Below are 13,940 nucleotides of genomic sequence, written 5' to 3'. Positions count from 1 at the left end.
GGATGAGGAAGGGACAGGGCCCCCAACAGGCCTGTGACCAAGACGAGTCAAGAGGCTGGTTCTGCATTCCCAACGCTTCTGCTTTTATTTGGAAAGGAAGTTGCAGCAACAGTGGCTGCGCTTGCTCTGGGTCATTGTTCTCCTCTCCTCCCCCTGTATGTGTATATTTCTGGGGTCTATTTTTAATTAACTTTAAACACTTGCATGAAAATCACTTGTCAGTCGTAATAAAAGGGAAGTCTGAATGAGACCCTCTGGTTCCATGAAGATCTTTAAGGGAAGGAGAAGTAAGGCTGGGGAGGGTGTAAGTAAGTTTTAGGATAAGTAAACTTAAAAGTGTAAAATATATATCACCAGTTTAGAAGCAGGTTTTTGGGTTTGCTTTCTCCCCCTGCTTTATTGGGGAGGACTTGCCATTGCTTTTATGAAGTGCTTGCTAGCCATGGATGCCAACTAACTTCTTCGATTGAAGGCCTGAGGATCATGTCTGGTTCTAGGAGCTGCTTAAGCAGGTCCTGGCATTCAGCCGAGATGCCCAGATGAGTGGGGAAGGACACCCCCTTCTGCTGCTGCCACAGCATCTTGGGGATGTCTGTGTCGTCAAAAGGTAGGCTGGCACAGAGCATGACGTAGAGGACGACGCCCAGGCTCCAGACGTCACCCTTCTTGCTGTCATGGGGAATACCCTGCAGCACCTCGGGGGCAGCGTAGGCTGTGCTGCCGCAGAAGGTCTGGCTCAGCTCCCGGCGTGACTTGGGCAACACCTTGGCAAAGCCAAAGTCAGTCAGCTTCAGGTTAAAGCCCTGCAACAAGGCATTCTCACACTTGAGATCCCGATGGGCTACGCCACAGTCGTGGCAGTAGCGGATGGCCTCGACCATCTGACGGAAGAGGGCCTTGGCCTGGCTCTCAGGCATTGGCCCCCCATTCAGCACGCAGTCAAACACATCCCCTCCCTCAGCCAGCTCCATCACCAGGTAGATTTTCCCGTCTGCAGACTCCAGCATCTCATACACCTGGATGATATTCTTGTGGTCCAGAGTCCGGACAATCTGGAGTTCCCGAGGCAGGAATCTCTGGATAAACTCTGAGGAAACGAGGGAGAAAGAGATGGGGCATCAAGTCCAGAGGGGCCTAACTCTTCCCTCCTGTCTCCTGCCTTCCAACATCTGCCTGCCTACCTGCCTGCCCACACACCATGTCTGGTTCTATTACTTTTGTAGTTAATATTCAAAGGAACTACTCCCTGCCAACCTCAGGGACTCTTGTGAGCAGCCCGTGAGATCATGGATATCCAAATCTTGGTGGGACTTTCAGACCAAGCCACTGAATCTGTTATGAGGCTGCCCACAGCATGTGAGCCAGCTCTCACCCCTGCCTCATGACCCACAGTTCCTTCCATGAGCCCAGTCTTGTTTCCCATTTCTACCTACCTCTATAGCAGCTCCTGCCCTCTGGCAGCCCTGGCCATGGTCTTTCTGCCAATCTCTATTCCCCTGGCAGGCTCAGGTTCTGCCTCCGACGACCCTTCACCCTACCACTTTAACCTTGGATTTTGGAGGGCATGATGTTCCTGGACTCCCAGCATCCCTCTGTTCCCCACTGACCTACCCCAGAGCCACAATCTCTTGCTTCGCTTGGTCACAGACTAAAAGGGGAGGAGAGAATGGTCCTTCTGACTGGAGGAAGCACCCGCCCACCTCAGCCAGCCCTCCCTTCTCCAAAGGGGCCCCAGCTCACCTTCTGGCCCTCCCATCTTGTCTATAATTTTAATTGCCACCTTTCTTTGGTGTTTTTTGGAAAATGCTTCTTTGACTTTTGAGTAGGTCCCTTCCCCAATGGTCTTGCCCAGCTGGTATCCATTGGAGAGCAGAAAGTCCTCCATGCTGTCTAGCGCCTCCTTTCTTCCTATCACCCTCTCAGCTCATGCTGCCTCTCTGAGGCAGCTCTACTCCACCATCGCCCTTGGCCCGGTCCTTTTTCCCCCAAGGACTTCATCCGCAGCGGCCTCCAGCGTTAGAACATTCTCCGTCTGGACAGAGCAGCCGCAGGTGGTGGGGAGGGACAGGGCCGGACATTTTAAAACTCCGGCCCAATTGTGATGTAAATGTGTGACCCTTGGCCAAAATGGGTAGTACCCCTACCTGCCCTCACCAGCACCAACACCAAACAGCACCGGTTAAGTCACTGCCGCGCTCCCGCCACCACGCCAGGCAGTGAGTCGCAGCCCCTCCTGGGGTGAGGGTGGGGCACTCCGGGGTGTCCGCGCTGCCCAGGATGCCAGGCTCCTTTTCGTGGATGCCGCCTCGCAACTGACTGTCGTTTCTGCCTGCGCCCCCATCGGGCCGTTGGGGATCTGCGCCATCCAGGCTTAAGGCGCTATGGCGAGAGTCCTCCGGCTCCCGGCTCGCGGCCGCACTAAGTGCTGGGGCAGCGGAGGGTTCCCGGCTGGAGGAACGGGTTCTGTGAGGTCAGCGAGCCGAGGTCCGGGTCACAATGCAGCCCTCCCCCTCGACGCCCGGGACCGCACCCGCCGCAGACACCTGCCCGGCTCCTCCTGGACCGGAGCGTCCTCTCGCGGCCAGGGCTCAGGCAGCTGCTTCCAGCCTGGGACCGGCCTCGGCCTCCGGCAGGTGAGCAACGACCCACGGGGCGGGTGCGTGGAGGGGACGCCTGGAGGCCCGGGAGTGGCCTGACCGCTCCTCGCCACGCAGAGCATCCGGGGTCCTGGACATGAGTGCCCAGGAGCCCCCGCAGGTTCGAAGATTTCCCATTGAGGCCGGAGACTCCCCTAGCCTTGCCGCCGCCCCCGAATCCCAGGACAACCCAGAGCCGGTAGCTACAGAGCACAACCCGGTCAGGTGAGCAGGCGCCCTCCCCCGCGGCTCGTCCTGCGTCCCGGAGTGCTCCCGGCCGTCCCTGTCCCCGGCCCACTTTTCATCCCCACACTGCCCCCCCACCCCCCCACGTAAGGGCCCCACATCCATTACCGAACCTCGGGTACCCCCAAGTGCACTCCCTGGATGCGTCCCCAACAGGATGGGCCGGCCCCCGCCTCAGGGTCCCCTGCCGCGTCACTTTCCCCAGGCCGCTTCGACGCTGCCCCGGCTGCCACTGCCTGACGCTGCTGCACGTGCCCATCGACGTCTACCTGGCTATGGGCGGGAGCCCGGGGGCCCGCGCCACCTAAGTGAGGCTGCGCACGGCGTCTCCGCGGGAGCCGGGCGGGGACGTGGCCCGCTGCGGGCCACCACGCTGAGGTCGCGCGCGCCGAGCACGAGACAATGATGCACATTTTAAAATAAAAGAATGATGCACATTTTAATAAAGCACAGCATAAACTGTTCTTTCCACTACAGGCTGGCTGTGTGTCTCTGTTCCTTTGTATCGGGCCTGCCGCCTGCTCCTCCCCATCCCTGAGCACCTTCCCTTCGGCTGCCTCCTCCCTTGGATCCAGCCCCAGGAGCCCCCCTTTCCTGGTCCGCTTTCTTCTGTCTGGGCGCTAACGCCTCCCCCCATTTTTTTGCTAGTTAGGACCCCTTCCTGTACAGCTCCCTCGGGCCCTGCCTACGTCATTCTCCCCCATCCCTCGCCTTAGTTCTCCAAGGAAATCACATCACTCTGCTGAACTCTGGAGGCCCAGAGAAGCTCGGGATTGGGGGAGGGCGGCAGACAACTTAGAATAAAGAGAATGACTATCCACACCGCGCTCATTTAATTCTCCCAAGACGGAATTAGGTTTTGCTACCTGCTGTTTTGTGATCCTGGGCACCTCTGGTTTTGTTGAAAGAGTTTAGGGGCTGCCCCGTCCATTTTGCGCCTTGGTTTCTCCTAGGACTGGTGGCACCAGAAAAAAATTGGGGAAGAAGTTGTTTGAAAAACTTTGATTTCTTATTCCTATTTTACAGGTGAGAGAACTGAGCCTTGAGAGACTTGCCTGGGGTCCCCCTAGCACACTCCTGTGTCTTCAGACTTAATGCCCTAAAAGCCATCCATCCATAGGAGGGGCCATGACATAAAGTTGCCTGGAAGTGTAATATTTAAGCTGAATGGGTATTTCCCACTTTCCAAGTTTGTTTTAATGAACCTGTATTATTTTAATATTGGAAAAAATATACGTAACCTAAAGATCAGGTTCAGTCTCCTGTCCCCTGACATCTAAGTACAATTGACTCAATACCCCTCTCCTAATCCACATGGGGTAGAAGCCCAAGCTGTCCCTGGAGCGCTTCAGAATCCCATGGTTACCAAAAAGGTGACTTCTTGGCTTCTGCACAAAATGCTCTCCCAGGCAGTGCCAAATGTAGGAGACTTACGGAAGGAGAGGGTATTTGCTGAAAAGCATATACTCCTAAGTGAAGACTTTAGACTTGACCATTCAACCCCTGGTCCTTTAAACGTCCTGGCTCTTGAAAGCCCCTCCATGCCTACGTTTCCCCTTCACGAGAATAACCTCTGGCTTCAGGCCCTAGTGCTGGCTTCTCTCTCCTCCCTCACACTTACCTCCTGGAGAACATCTCAGGGACTCTCAATACTTCTATTAAGTGGAATAATCCAGTTTCTTCCATCCCCACAAAACTCCACGCAGTCTCTACTCAGCCTAACAACCCATGGGGGTGCTCTGCAGAAAAAGGGCCTCCCCTACTTCCCTGTAAACAGTACGCGCTGTTTAGGAGACCATCATCATTTTAGAGAGAAACAAATTATCAGGCTCTGTGTTGATAGGGTCTCTCCATTGCAAGCAGCTGAAGTTAGCTTCAGCAAAAAAGGGATTGATTGTTTCAAGTGGCTGGGAAGGATATACGCTAGTGATTAAAGGAAGAACTGTAGGAACCAGGGCATCTATGGGGTTGGAACCAAGTATTCAACCCCACCAGGACGCCCCGTTGTTCCTCTCTCATCCCTGATTGTCTCCTGGGCAGAGAACATAGCTGCACCAGCTTAGAAATCCCAAGAATCCCAGTCTCCATATAGCTACCCCTGGAAGGGCAGTGTTTGGCCCTTCTTAAATCACATGTGCACTCCTTGGGCCAATTACCATTGTTAGGGAGATGGGAGACTATAAACGGCCAGGCTGGGCTATAGATAAACCTTCCCTTGAGGTGCAAACACAGCCAGGTGATTGACAGTATCACCAGAAAAGAATGGGTAAAGATGGGGAAAAAAATACTTCAGGAGAAGAGAGAGCTTATGCAAAGGTTGGAAGACTGGATATGCCTGAGAGAAAAAGAAACCGGAAAAGAAGGGGTAGAGAGTGGCAGGGGCCAGGGTGACAACTCTGTTCCATGGCAATGAGGAGCCTTGGACAGTGTGACCAGGTGTCGGGCTTCTGGGTTCTAGTTCAGGCTTTGTCCCTGACTCAGACAATACAGGTCCACCAGGCACTGGGGATTCAGTGGAGAACTTGACCTCCATGGGCCTTGGCTCTCATAGAACTCACATGGCCTAGCAATGACCTACTGGGAGGTCTCACTCAGACAAGTCCCTTCCCTCAGGGACCATTTCCTCACTGGTTAAAAAAAAAAAAGGCACCAGCTGATCTCTCTGGACCTTGCCTGCCCCCAAACTGCTGAATCCTTCCCATTCTTCCTTTCGTCTCCCTCACTTCCCTTGTCCCATCTTCTCAATCCTCCTTTCCTTTAAAAAAGATTTACTGCCACCTTCTATGTGCTTGGGTAGTGAGTGATGCACAGATTCCGGACACACATCTTGCCAATGGACATTCTAGTTAGCTCTAGAATGTCCATGAGCAGGAGAAAGGGCATTCCAGGTGGAAGGAACACTGTGGGTAAAGGCCTGGAGGCAGGAAAGTGGAGGGAAAGTTTAAGGAATTCATTCAAACAACTTTCACCTATACCTACCTGGGCCCCACTGGGTGCTGAGAGGCCAGGTCTGAATCTGACAAATCCCTTGCCCTTGCAGAGCTCAAAATTTAGGGGATCCAGGATGAGTTCACAGAAGAGAAGCTAGATCAAGAAGGCCTTGAGCTTGAACTTCGTTCTGTAGGTGACAGGGAGCATGACAGGCTCCAACCTGGGTCACGTCCCTATATTTCTCATCTTCTTTTCCATTCCATTCTCTGTTGCTGCTTCATCTTTCCCCCTGGAAAAGTTGCTGGCCTAAATTCTCATCCTGGGTTTGAGTCCTGATTGCCATTTACTAGCTGTGCAAACTTGGGCTAGTTACTTAGCCTCTCTGAGTCTCCATTTCCAAATCTGTAAAATGAGATTAATGACACCTGGTAGAAGGTTTAAGCAGTTGTGTGAGTACAGCACCAGGTAGGAATCTCTGGCACAGCCAGCAGCACTTGATGAGCAAGAGAAGCTGCTGTGGCTGCTGCTGCTGCTGCTCCTACCTTTGGCTTCCAGGGGCAGCAGAGAGCCAGCCAGTCACGTCCCCAGGGTCTGGGTGATGCCCAGCCTTGGAGAGGGTTGGGGAATCCCTCTTGCTTCCCTCTGCCAGCTTCCCAGCAGTTCTGCTCAGGAGCCTAGGAACTTGATGGGGGGCATTTACAGGCGAATCCCCAGGGGTAAAAGCAGAGCTGCCTCCTGTACCCTAGAGGGTAAAGCTGTCCCCAGACCCACAGATCCCAGTCTTATTCTCTAGGTCTGAGGAATCGGGAGGGGCCCCAGGAAAGGGGGACGCTTGAATCACTGCCTTCCTTGACTTCTCTCTCAGACACCTTAGTAGCCAGCCCCTCCCTAACAGACCCCCTTTTAGAAGGAGGGGGCGAAGTACAGATGGACCCCCAGGTTACCATGGAGATGGCAGGGAAAGGGTTGCTGTATCACCATGGCAACAGTTGACGTCAGTGCTACCCTTTCCTATCACTTGATCTGAGAGGGGGGCAGCCACCCCAACCACAAGCAAGTCCCCCACAAAGCCTCCTTCCCTTACTGAGCCAATCAACCTAGGGGTCGACAGGCTTAATATAGTGCAGGAGTTAAAGGCACAGACTTTGATGTTAGTCAAATCTTGGTTCCAGTCCTCCTCCTGCCTCGTCTTAGCTGCGTGAATTTGATCAAGTTCCTTAATCCCTGGAAGTCTCCTATGTACAATGTGGGTACAGAAGCTGCAGGCCTTCAGGGCTTAGTGTGAGGCTCTCAGGGGATCATGCAGGTAGTCGGGCGTTGGGCCATCTTGTGGGAAGTGCGCCCTGCCATTAGGGACTGTCAAGAGTCCTGGGAACCTGTCGGGAAATTGTGGTCCTTCAGATATAGACTCACAACCCCTAGAAGGCTCCGAAGACTTCTAAGGACTGGGCCCCTGAGACTGAGCATCTTAGAATTTGGAGACAGTGGAATTTCCAGATTCTGAGGCAATCCCAGATGTCACTTTCCCTGACACCCCATCACATCCGGTTTCTGACCCAACTTCCCCTTTGTCCCCCCCTCTGCCTCCTTCTAGGCCTTCTTAGCAGCCTTCTGCCTCTTGAGCCTCCATCTGCTCCTCTAGGAAAAGGGATGGATGAGGGACACTAGGAAGACACCAGGCTACCTGCCACCAGGAAGATCTGTGAGTGGGACACCACAGGGATGTGGGGGTCCCAGCTCCCACTGGCTTCTTCCCATCCCTCCTTGGAATAAGGGAACCGGAATCATTCTCATTCCCTCTCTCTCCCCCAGCCCCCAAAGTGACCACAGTCTGTTCTGCTCCAATTCCACTGCCAACCCCTAAATCAGGCCGCCATTGCTACTCATCTGGATTACTCCAGCAGCCCCCTAGCCAGTCTCCCTGATTCCTTCCTGGCTTGATTCCTCCAGTCCAGACTTATTTTATAACGACCACAAACCCAGCCATCTCACTCTCCTATTTAAATCTCATCAACGCTTTATAAAACATTCTTCCTACCTTTAAGCATTCTGTTCCTTCTGCCTGGAATAGCCTCCTTTCCAATCCCACTTACCCTTCAGATGTCCACCCATTGTCGCTTCTCAAAGAAGGCTCCTCTGACCACCTGTCTTTCCCCCCATAGCACCTACTTGTCCCACTGTGTACTTGCCTGTTCCTTGATCCCTGTTGAATGGCTGTTCACCCCCGCTACACGATAGACTCACCGAGGGCAGTGGCCTATGTCTTATTCGTCCTGACATCCCCTGGGCCTAGAGTGGGAGGGCTCAGGAGTTTGCAGAATGTCTGCAGATTAGACTAGCTAGTGAGCGAATGACGGCTTGGTAAGTCCACAGAGAAGAGACTGCAATGCTGTGAGGAGAAGGAAAAGCAGAGCCCACAGGGGGACCTGGAATGCCTTACCTAAGGAACTGACACTGGAACTGAGATGAAAAGCAGTTACCCAGGCAAAGACATGGGGTTGGGAAATGTCCCAGCACTGGGATTGGTATGTGCCATGGGTGAACTTGGTGCTGAAGACATTGTGCAGAGGGACATACTCATGTTTTGGAAAGACCACCCTGGCAGCTCGTGGGAACAGACCACGTGAGAGATTGAGAGTGGCAGCAGGGAGACATTTCAGGAGGCTGCTGCAGCCTCCCAGGTGAAAGGCGATGGGGCCTTGGACCAGGTGCAGCAGTGGAAGTGGAGAAAAGCAATGGGATTTACATATGTGCCAGAGAAGGCAGAATTTTGTAGCTGCTTAAATATAAAAAGGGAGAGAGAGGGAAGAGTCTAGAAGCAAGCACAGATTTCTAGTTCAGGCAACTGAGAAAATGGCCAAGCTGGGGAAGATGAGAGGAAAGGCAGCTAGGGGCTTGTTTCCTGTGAGGTGAGACATCCAGAGGGAGGGGTCCAAGAGACAGGTATGGGGCTGGGAAGAGAGGTCAGGGCTGAAAGAGAGAGGTGAGTCTCTGACACAGGTGGACACCAAAGGCATAGCAATAGATGAGATTCCCCTGGGACAGACTATAGAGGGCCCAAGAACACCTAGGTTTATTAGGCAGTGAGCAAAGGATGAGATTTGCCATGTGGCAGCAATCAGTAAGATAGCGAGAAAATCAAGAGTGCACAGTGTCCAGAAAAATGAGGGCACAAAAGTACTTCAAATAGGAGGGAGTATGACCCTGTCAAAGTTGCTAAGGGGTCAAGTCAGATAAAGCCTCCAGAGCATCCCTTGGATTTAACAAGGTCATTGGTGACCTTGACAGCTGTTCTTGTGGAATGGTGGGGGAGGAAGCCCGATTGCAGGGGATGAGTGAGGAAGTAGAAACAGCGTGTATATACAAGTCTTTCAAGAATGTTGGCTGTGAAGGGGAGCTGGAAGGACACCGGGTTGAAGGAGTGTTTTCTTCTTTTGCAAAGATAGGAAAGACTAGAGCCTGTTTGTTTGCTGCTGGGACGTTGCTGTCAGGGAGGGAGAGGTTGGAGACAGGGAAAAGGGGAAGGGATGAGATCAGGGAGATTCCCCCAAGGAGGGGAAAAAAGGAGATTAAATCCCCAAATATGGCTGCACAACTGGGGGGACAAGTCAGGACCTGTACTGGACTCTGGGGGCTTGGAACAGCTGCCTGTTCTCCTCAGCAGCCAGTGTGAGTCACTGGGGGGGAAATAGCCCAACTGGCAGTGTGGGAAAGGGAGCTGGGCCAGCACATTCCTCAGGATGCCAGTGGGTTGGGGAGCAGGGCCCAGGCTGGGCTCTGAGCCCTGAACCCCATGCTCTGAACAGGACAAGGGCACAGAGGGTTGTCTCACCCATTGTTGGGGGCAGGGTTTTACTTTTGGCTTTTCTCTGTTCCTTGCTGAACCTGTTTCCTTTTCTGAAAAAAAGTGGGTTAGACCAGATCAAGGACTTTTGGGGGGAGGAAGTAGGCGTCAGGGACCCTTTCTAGATTCTTTCCAGAAATACATGTGTTTGGAACTTTGCAGACAGTTTAGGGGTTCCTGGAGTTCCCCAAACCTCATTCCTGGCCACCAGATAAGAACTTCTGAACTGGAGCTGGCTGAGGAGCTTCCTGCCTCTGACATTTAAGAATGCCCTGGAGCAAGGGGAAAGGCGGTTATAAGGGCCCTGGAGGGCAGAAGTTGGGGGCTCCTAAGCCTGGGAGCAGGGAGGCCTTCTGAAGTGTGGGTTCTACCTGAGCACACCAACAGAGTGTGTCAGTGGAGGCTGGAGGCCCTGGGTGAGCTAGAGAAGGGTTTATCCAACTGGCAGCTGACCTTCCCGCCCTCAGCCCCCTCTTGCTGCCTCTGCCTGTCCTTGCTGTTCCGTCCTTGGTCCTGGGGGTAAGTGTCTCAGGGTATCCTCAAGATCTGGTTATCAGCCCCATCCCACTGAAACAGCTGGTGAAGGCAGACAACGGACTAGACCCCACCAGAGGGGCTGGCGCTGCCCCCACCCGCCTCTACCAGCTGAGGCCTCCTGCTAAAAACAGCCGGCCCCGGGGGACTATGGGCTTTCAGGCCTCCCCCTCCATGCCCGGGCAGGTATTAAAGACGCCCAAGCCGGGCCAGGCGGCCTGGACACCATGCTATTCACCGAGACTGCCCACTTCGTGGTGAATTTTCTTCTGTCCCGGTGAGGGGGCCTGGGGGAGGGCACCGGCGGGATCAAGGGCCCTGGTTTGGCAGCTGGGAGGAAGAGGCGCCCAGGTCCCTGGCCCGATGGGGGCCCCAATCCCTCTCCCAGTCCCTCTAAATCGACTAGGAGTGATCCCGGCCCTCGCCTCGCCGTGTCGGATCCAAGGCGGCCCCCTCCTCCCCGCCTGTCGTGCTCTCCTGGGGTGACTGCTGCCCCATCTACACACAGGAGGCCCCGGGCCACGCCCCCGCACCGCCTGGACCAGGAGTTGTGTTTCTGGGGCTGTCGGGGCCCGGCCTTGCCGGACCCCGCCGTCCGCCGCAGCCTGGGTGACTACTGGCTGAGTCCGCAGCGCCGCCGCCCACCCGGCGCCTCCTGGCGCTGGCCCGCGCGCAACCTGCTGCTGCTGCCGGGAGCCACGGGCCTGGCCGACGTGCCCTCAGCGCGCTGGCCCAGCTGCTACGGCTCGCGGCCGCGCCTCATGTGAGCGCGCGGGACGGGGCAGGGTGGGGCGGGGCGGAGGATCTGTGAAGGGGCGGGGTCTACTGCCGAAGGCGGGGTCTGTGGGAGGGAGCGGGACTGGGTGGGAAGGGTGGGGCCTGAGGCGACTGAGAGCCGAAGGAAGGGGCGGGACTAGGCAGGGTGGGCTAGACCCGAAGGGAACGGGGAGATTTGTCCCCATCTTGTCTGCTCAATTTTCCCTCCCTCCAGGTGGAAGCACCGGTGGCAGAATATTAACTACCAATTCCTGGGCAAGAGGAAGAGACCTCTAGTTCCTTTGCGCCCGTGAGAACCAGTGAGGGGCGGTGCCAGAAGAGGGCGCGACTTCGGAGGGGTCTAGAGGCGGGGCCTAGTGGAGAGTCTGGGAAAGGGCGAGGCGTGAGCAAAAGGTGGGTCCCCGGCATCAGCTGCCTTGCGTGGCCCAGGACTTGGAGGGATTGAGCAGAAATAGGAAGGGCCGCATAGGCTGGGCGTGGATCTCTGCGGGGTTGTTTATCCCTGCCCTTCTCAGACCACTACAAACATTTAAAAGATTGACAGATTTGACCATATTAAGATCTCTGTTCATCAGAAGACACCTAAAAAAGTAAAATAGAGTTCCAAATAGGGCTCCTCAAACAATGCCAGCTTTGTGCCCTGCTCGGGGAGTATGAGGAACCAAGATAGGTAGTGCCTTTGGGCACCAACTAGGTCAGCCCCAGGGCAGGAGTGACTCCAACCCCCTCCCGTCCTTGACCCTTGACCAAGCTGAATGACCTATGGGAAGGAAGGCAGACTCAGGGTCAAACTGACAGGGCACTGTTGTGGTGATTATCCTGTGTGTGCTTACATTTTTGTGCATCTCTTGAATGTCCGCAGCCACCTTGCAGCATGGCTGTTTCTTTGTGTATCTGTCTCTGGTCTCTGTGTCCGTTTATTTATTCAGCAAATATTATCAAGGACTCATTTTAGTGGTTTGTGCCAGGTTTGTACTGAGTCATGGGTGAAACAAACAGTTGAAGTCCCTGCCCTCGGGGAGCTTACATTCTGGTTGGAGAGACAAACAATAAAGAGAGGTCAGAGATGAAGTACTCGGTGTTAGAGAAGAGCCAGGTGGGCCAGGTGCTACTTTATATGGAGTGGGCAGAGCCATTGTCTTGTTCACAGATCTAGAACAGCGAATGACTCATAATTAGGGCTCAATAAATGTTGAATGAATGTATTTGTTGGTCAGGAGGTCCTGCCTGAGGAGGTAACTCTGAAATGAGGCCAGGAGGATGAGGGGTCAGCTACTCCAGATCCTGCGAAGACTGTTCTGGGCAGAGGGAACAGCATATGTCTAGTGGGTGGCCTCTTGCCTCTGGCTCTCTGTCCAGAAGCGTTCCTATTTCTGTGTCTCTGTTCCTGTCTGTTGTTTTTGTGATCTCAGGAGCCGTGGGGCAGGTTTAAACAGGGCCCTTCCAGAGTCTCTGGAGGTGAGGTCATTGCCAAACTGATTCGTCCCACTATCCCATTCTGGCCAGACTGGCCTGGCCTGGCCATTGTCCTGGAAGCAGCCCCTCCCCCCAGTGCCTCAGTCCAATGACCTCTGGCTCCTTCCCAGGGTAGTATCCTGCAGCCCGGAAGGAAGTCCTTCGTCCTGTCTAACCATAGTCCCTGCTGGGGCAACCCCAACCCTTTCCTCTCATTCTGCCTCATGGGCAGAGAGGAGGAGATGGGCTGGCCCTGTGACAGCAGGTCCTGCCTGGACAGAGAGCCCAGTAAAGACCTGACAGGGGCGGCCACTTGGCTCAGTTGGTTGGAGCGCGAGGTGCTCTTAGCAGCAGGGTTACTCCCCCAACCCCCACAGTGGGGTTCGATCCCCACATGGGCCACTGTGGGCTGTGCCCTCCAGAACTAGATTGAAACAACTACTTGACTTGGAGATGATGGGTCCTGGAAAAACACACTTAAAATAAATGAAAAATTTTAAAAAAAAGATCTGACAGAATGGGGTGACAATGCCCCTGCACCCCCATGAAGGTGAACCTCAGAGAGGCAGAGAGAATCATTCACCTTAGAAGCCTCTGCCACATCCTTTATCTCATTTAACCCTTCAGCACCCCATTTTACAGATGGAAGCTCAGGCAGGTCCAGAGAGGAAAACTTGGCAGAACTGGGACTAGAACCCAGGTCTCTTGATAAAATAATAATCATGACAACTAATATTTATTGCACATTGACTCTCTGCCAGGCACTCTGCTTAAACTTTGCATGCGATTTTCTTTCTTCAGCCTCATCATAACCGTATGAGGTGGGTGCCATCATTATTCCCATTGTCCTCAGATGAGGAGACTGGGGCTCAGAACCACTAAGTGACTTGTCCACAGATACCAGATAGTTCATAGCAGAGCTGCATGTGAGGCCCAGCAGTCTGGCTTCTCAGCTATGCACCCTGGGCCCTGGCGTTCCAGAGGAGTGTCACAGATGTCTGTTTTCCAGGATTTGGGGAGACAGGCTTCAGGTTCATCACATGAGGGTCCAGAGGCTACCTTGTGCCAAGCCAGGATGAGCAGGAAGATGGTCTGGAAGCGCTGCACAGTCCTGTGCCTCCTCTCTGAAGATTGCCCACCTCTGCCCTTTCTCCTGGGCTCTCTGTGTTTCTGCCCTTCACTGCCCAAATAAAGTTACTTTCACCTCTTTCTGGTTCTCTCCACTTTGGGGGGTGATGAGTTCAGTTTTCCTCATTCCCACACACTGAGTTAGACTGAACCCAAGACCTGGGGGGCACTTGCTATCACCAGTGATCCTCCCATGGCATCCATCCCCATACAAACCCCCTGGTAGGATAGACTGGATGAACCAGACCTAGCACCTGCTCTCCAGACTCACAGTGTCATAGAAAGAGAAAGGCAGAGATGTATTCCAGCTCAGTAAAATGTCACAGGAGGGTGACATTCGTTATTAAGAGGCACAGTGGGTCCTCTGGTGGATCAGAAAAGCCTCCACG

At 54.1% G+C, this 13,940-nt stretch overlaps 2 protein-coding genes across 2 annotated transcripts; one reads left to right on the top strand and one right to left on the bottom strand.

Annotated features, from left to right (window-relative positions):
• Positions 1 to 369: 369 nt before the first annotated feature.
• Positions 370 to 2,151, bottom strand: TSSK3 (testis specific serine kinase 3). The gene is made up of 2 exons (XM_033114089.1): positions 1,741 to 2,151; positions 370 to 1,087 (listed from the first exon to the last, which is right to left on the bottom strand). Exons 1-2 carry the CDS (start codon positions 1,883 to 1,885, stop codon positions 423 to 425), a joined length of 810 nt encoding a protein of 269 aa, XP_032969980.1. The 5' UTR covers positions 1,886 to 2,151; the 3' UTR covers positions 370 to 422.
• Positions 2,152 to 2,316: 165 nt separating this feature from the next.
• FAM229A (family with sequence similarity 229 member A) lies at positions 2,317 to 3,353 on the top strand. The gene is made up of 3 exons (XM_033114088.1): positions 2,317 to 2,633; positions 2,715 to 2,861; positions 3,088 to 3,353. The coding sequence occupies exons 1-3, from the start codon at positions 2,497 to 2,499 to the stop codon at positions 3,188 to 3,190; spliced, it is 387 nt and encodes a 128-aa protein (XP_032969979.1). The 5' UTR covers positions 2,317 to 2,496; the 3' UTR covers positions 3,191 to 3,353.
• Positions 3,354 to 13,940: the final 10,587 nt, after the last annotated feature.

Source organism: Rhinolophus ferrumequinum, chromosome 9 (assembly GCF_004115265.2).
Source record: "Rhinolophus ferrumequinum isolate MPI-CBG mRhiFer1 chromosome 9, mRhiFer1_v1.p, whole genome shotgun sequence".
Taxonomy (NCBI): Eukaryota; Metazoa; Chordata; class Mammalia; order Chiroptera; family Rhinolophidae; genus Rhinolophus; species Rhinolophus ferrumequinum.
Note: the sequence above shows the minus strand (reverse complement) of the source record. Positions and strands in the feature narration are given on the sequence as shown.

Excerpts from the sequence above, each read along its gene's own strand:
- TSSK3 (XM_033114089.1), bottom strand. The coding sequence starts at position 1,885 with ATGGAGGACTTTCTGCTCTCCAATGGATACCAGCTGGGCAAGACCATT. Across the intron at positions 1,088-1,740 it reads CAAGATGGGAGGGCCAGAAG|AGTTTATCCAGAGATTCCTG; the intron begins GTGAGCTGGGGC and ends TCGTTTCCTCAG.
- FAM229A (XM_033114088.1), top strand. The coding sequence starts at position 2,497 with ATGCAGCCCTCCCCCTCGACGCCCGGGACCGCACCCGCCGCAGACACC. Across the intron at positions 2,634-2,714 it reads CCGGCCTCGGCCTCCGGCAG|AGCATCCGGGGTCCTGGACA; the intron begins GTGAGCAACGAC and ends CTCGCCACGCAG. Across the intron at positions 2,862-3,087 it reads ACAGAGCACAACCCGGTCAG|GCCGCTTCGACGCTGCCCCG; the intron begins GTGAGCAGGCGC and ends CACTTTCCCCAG.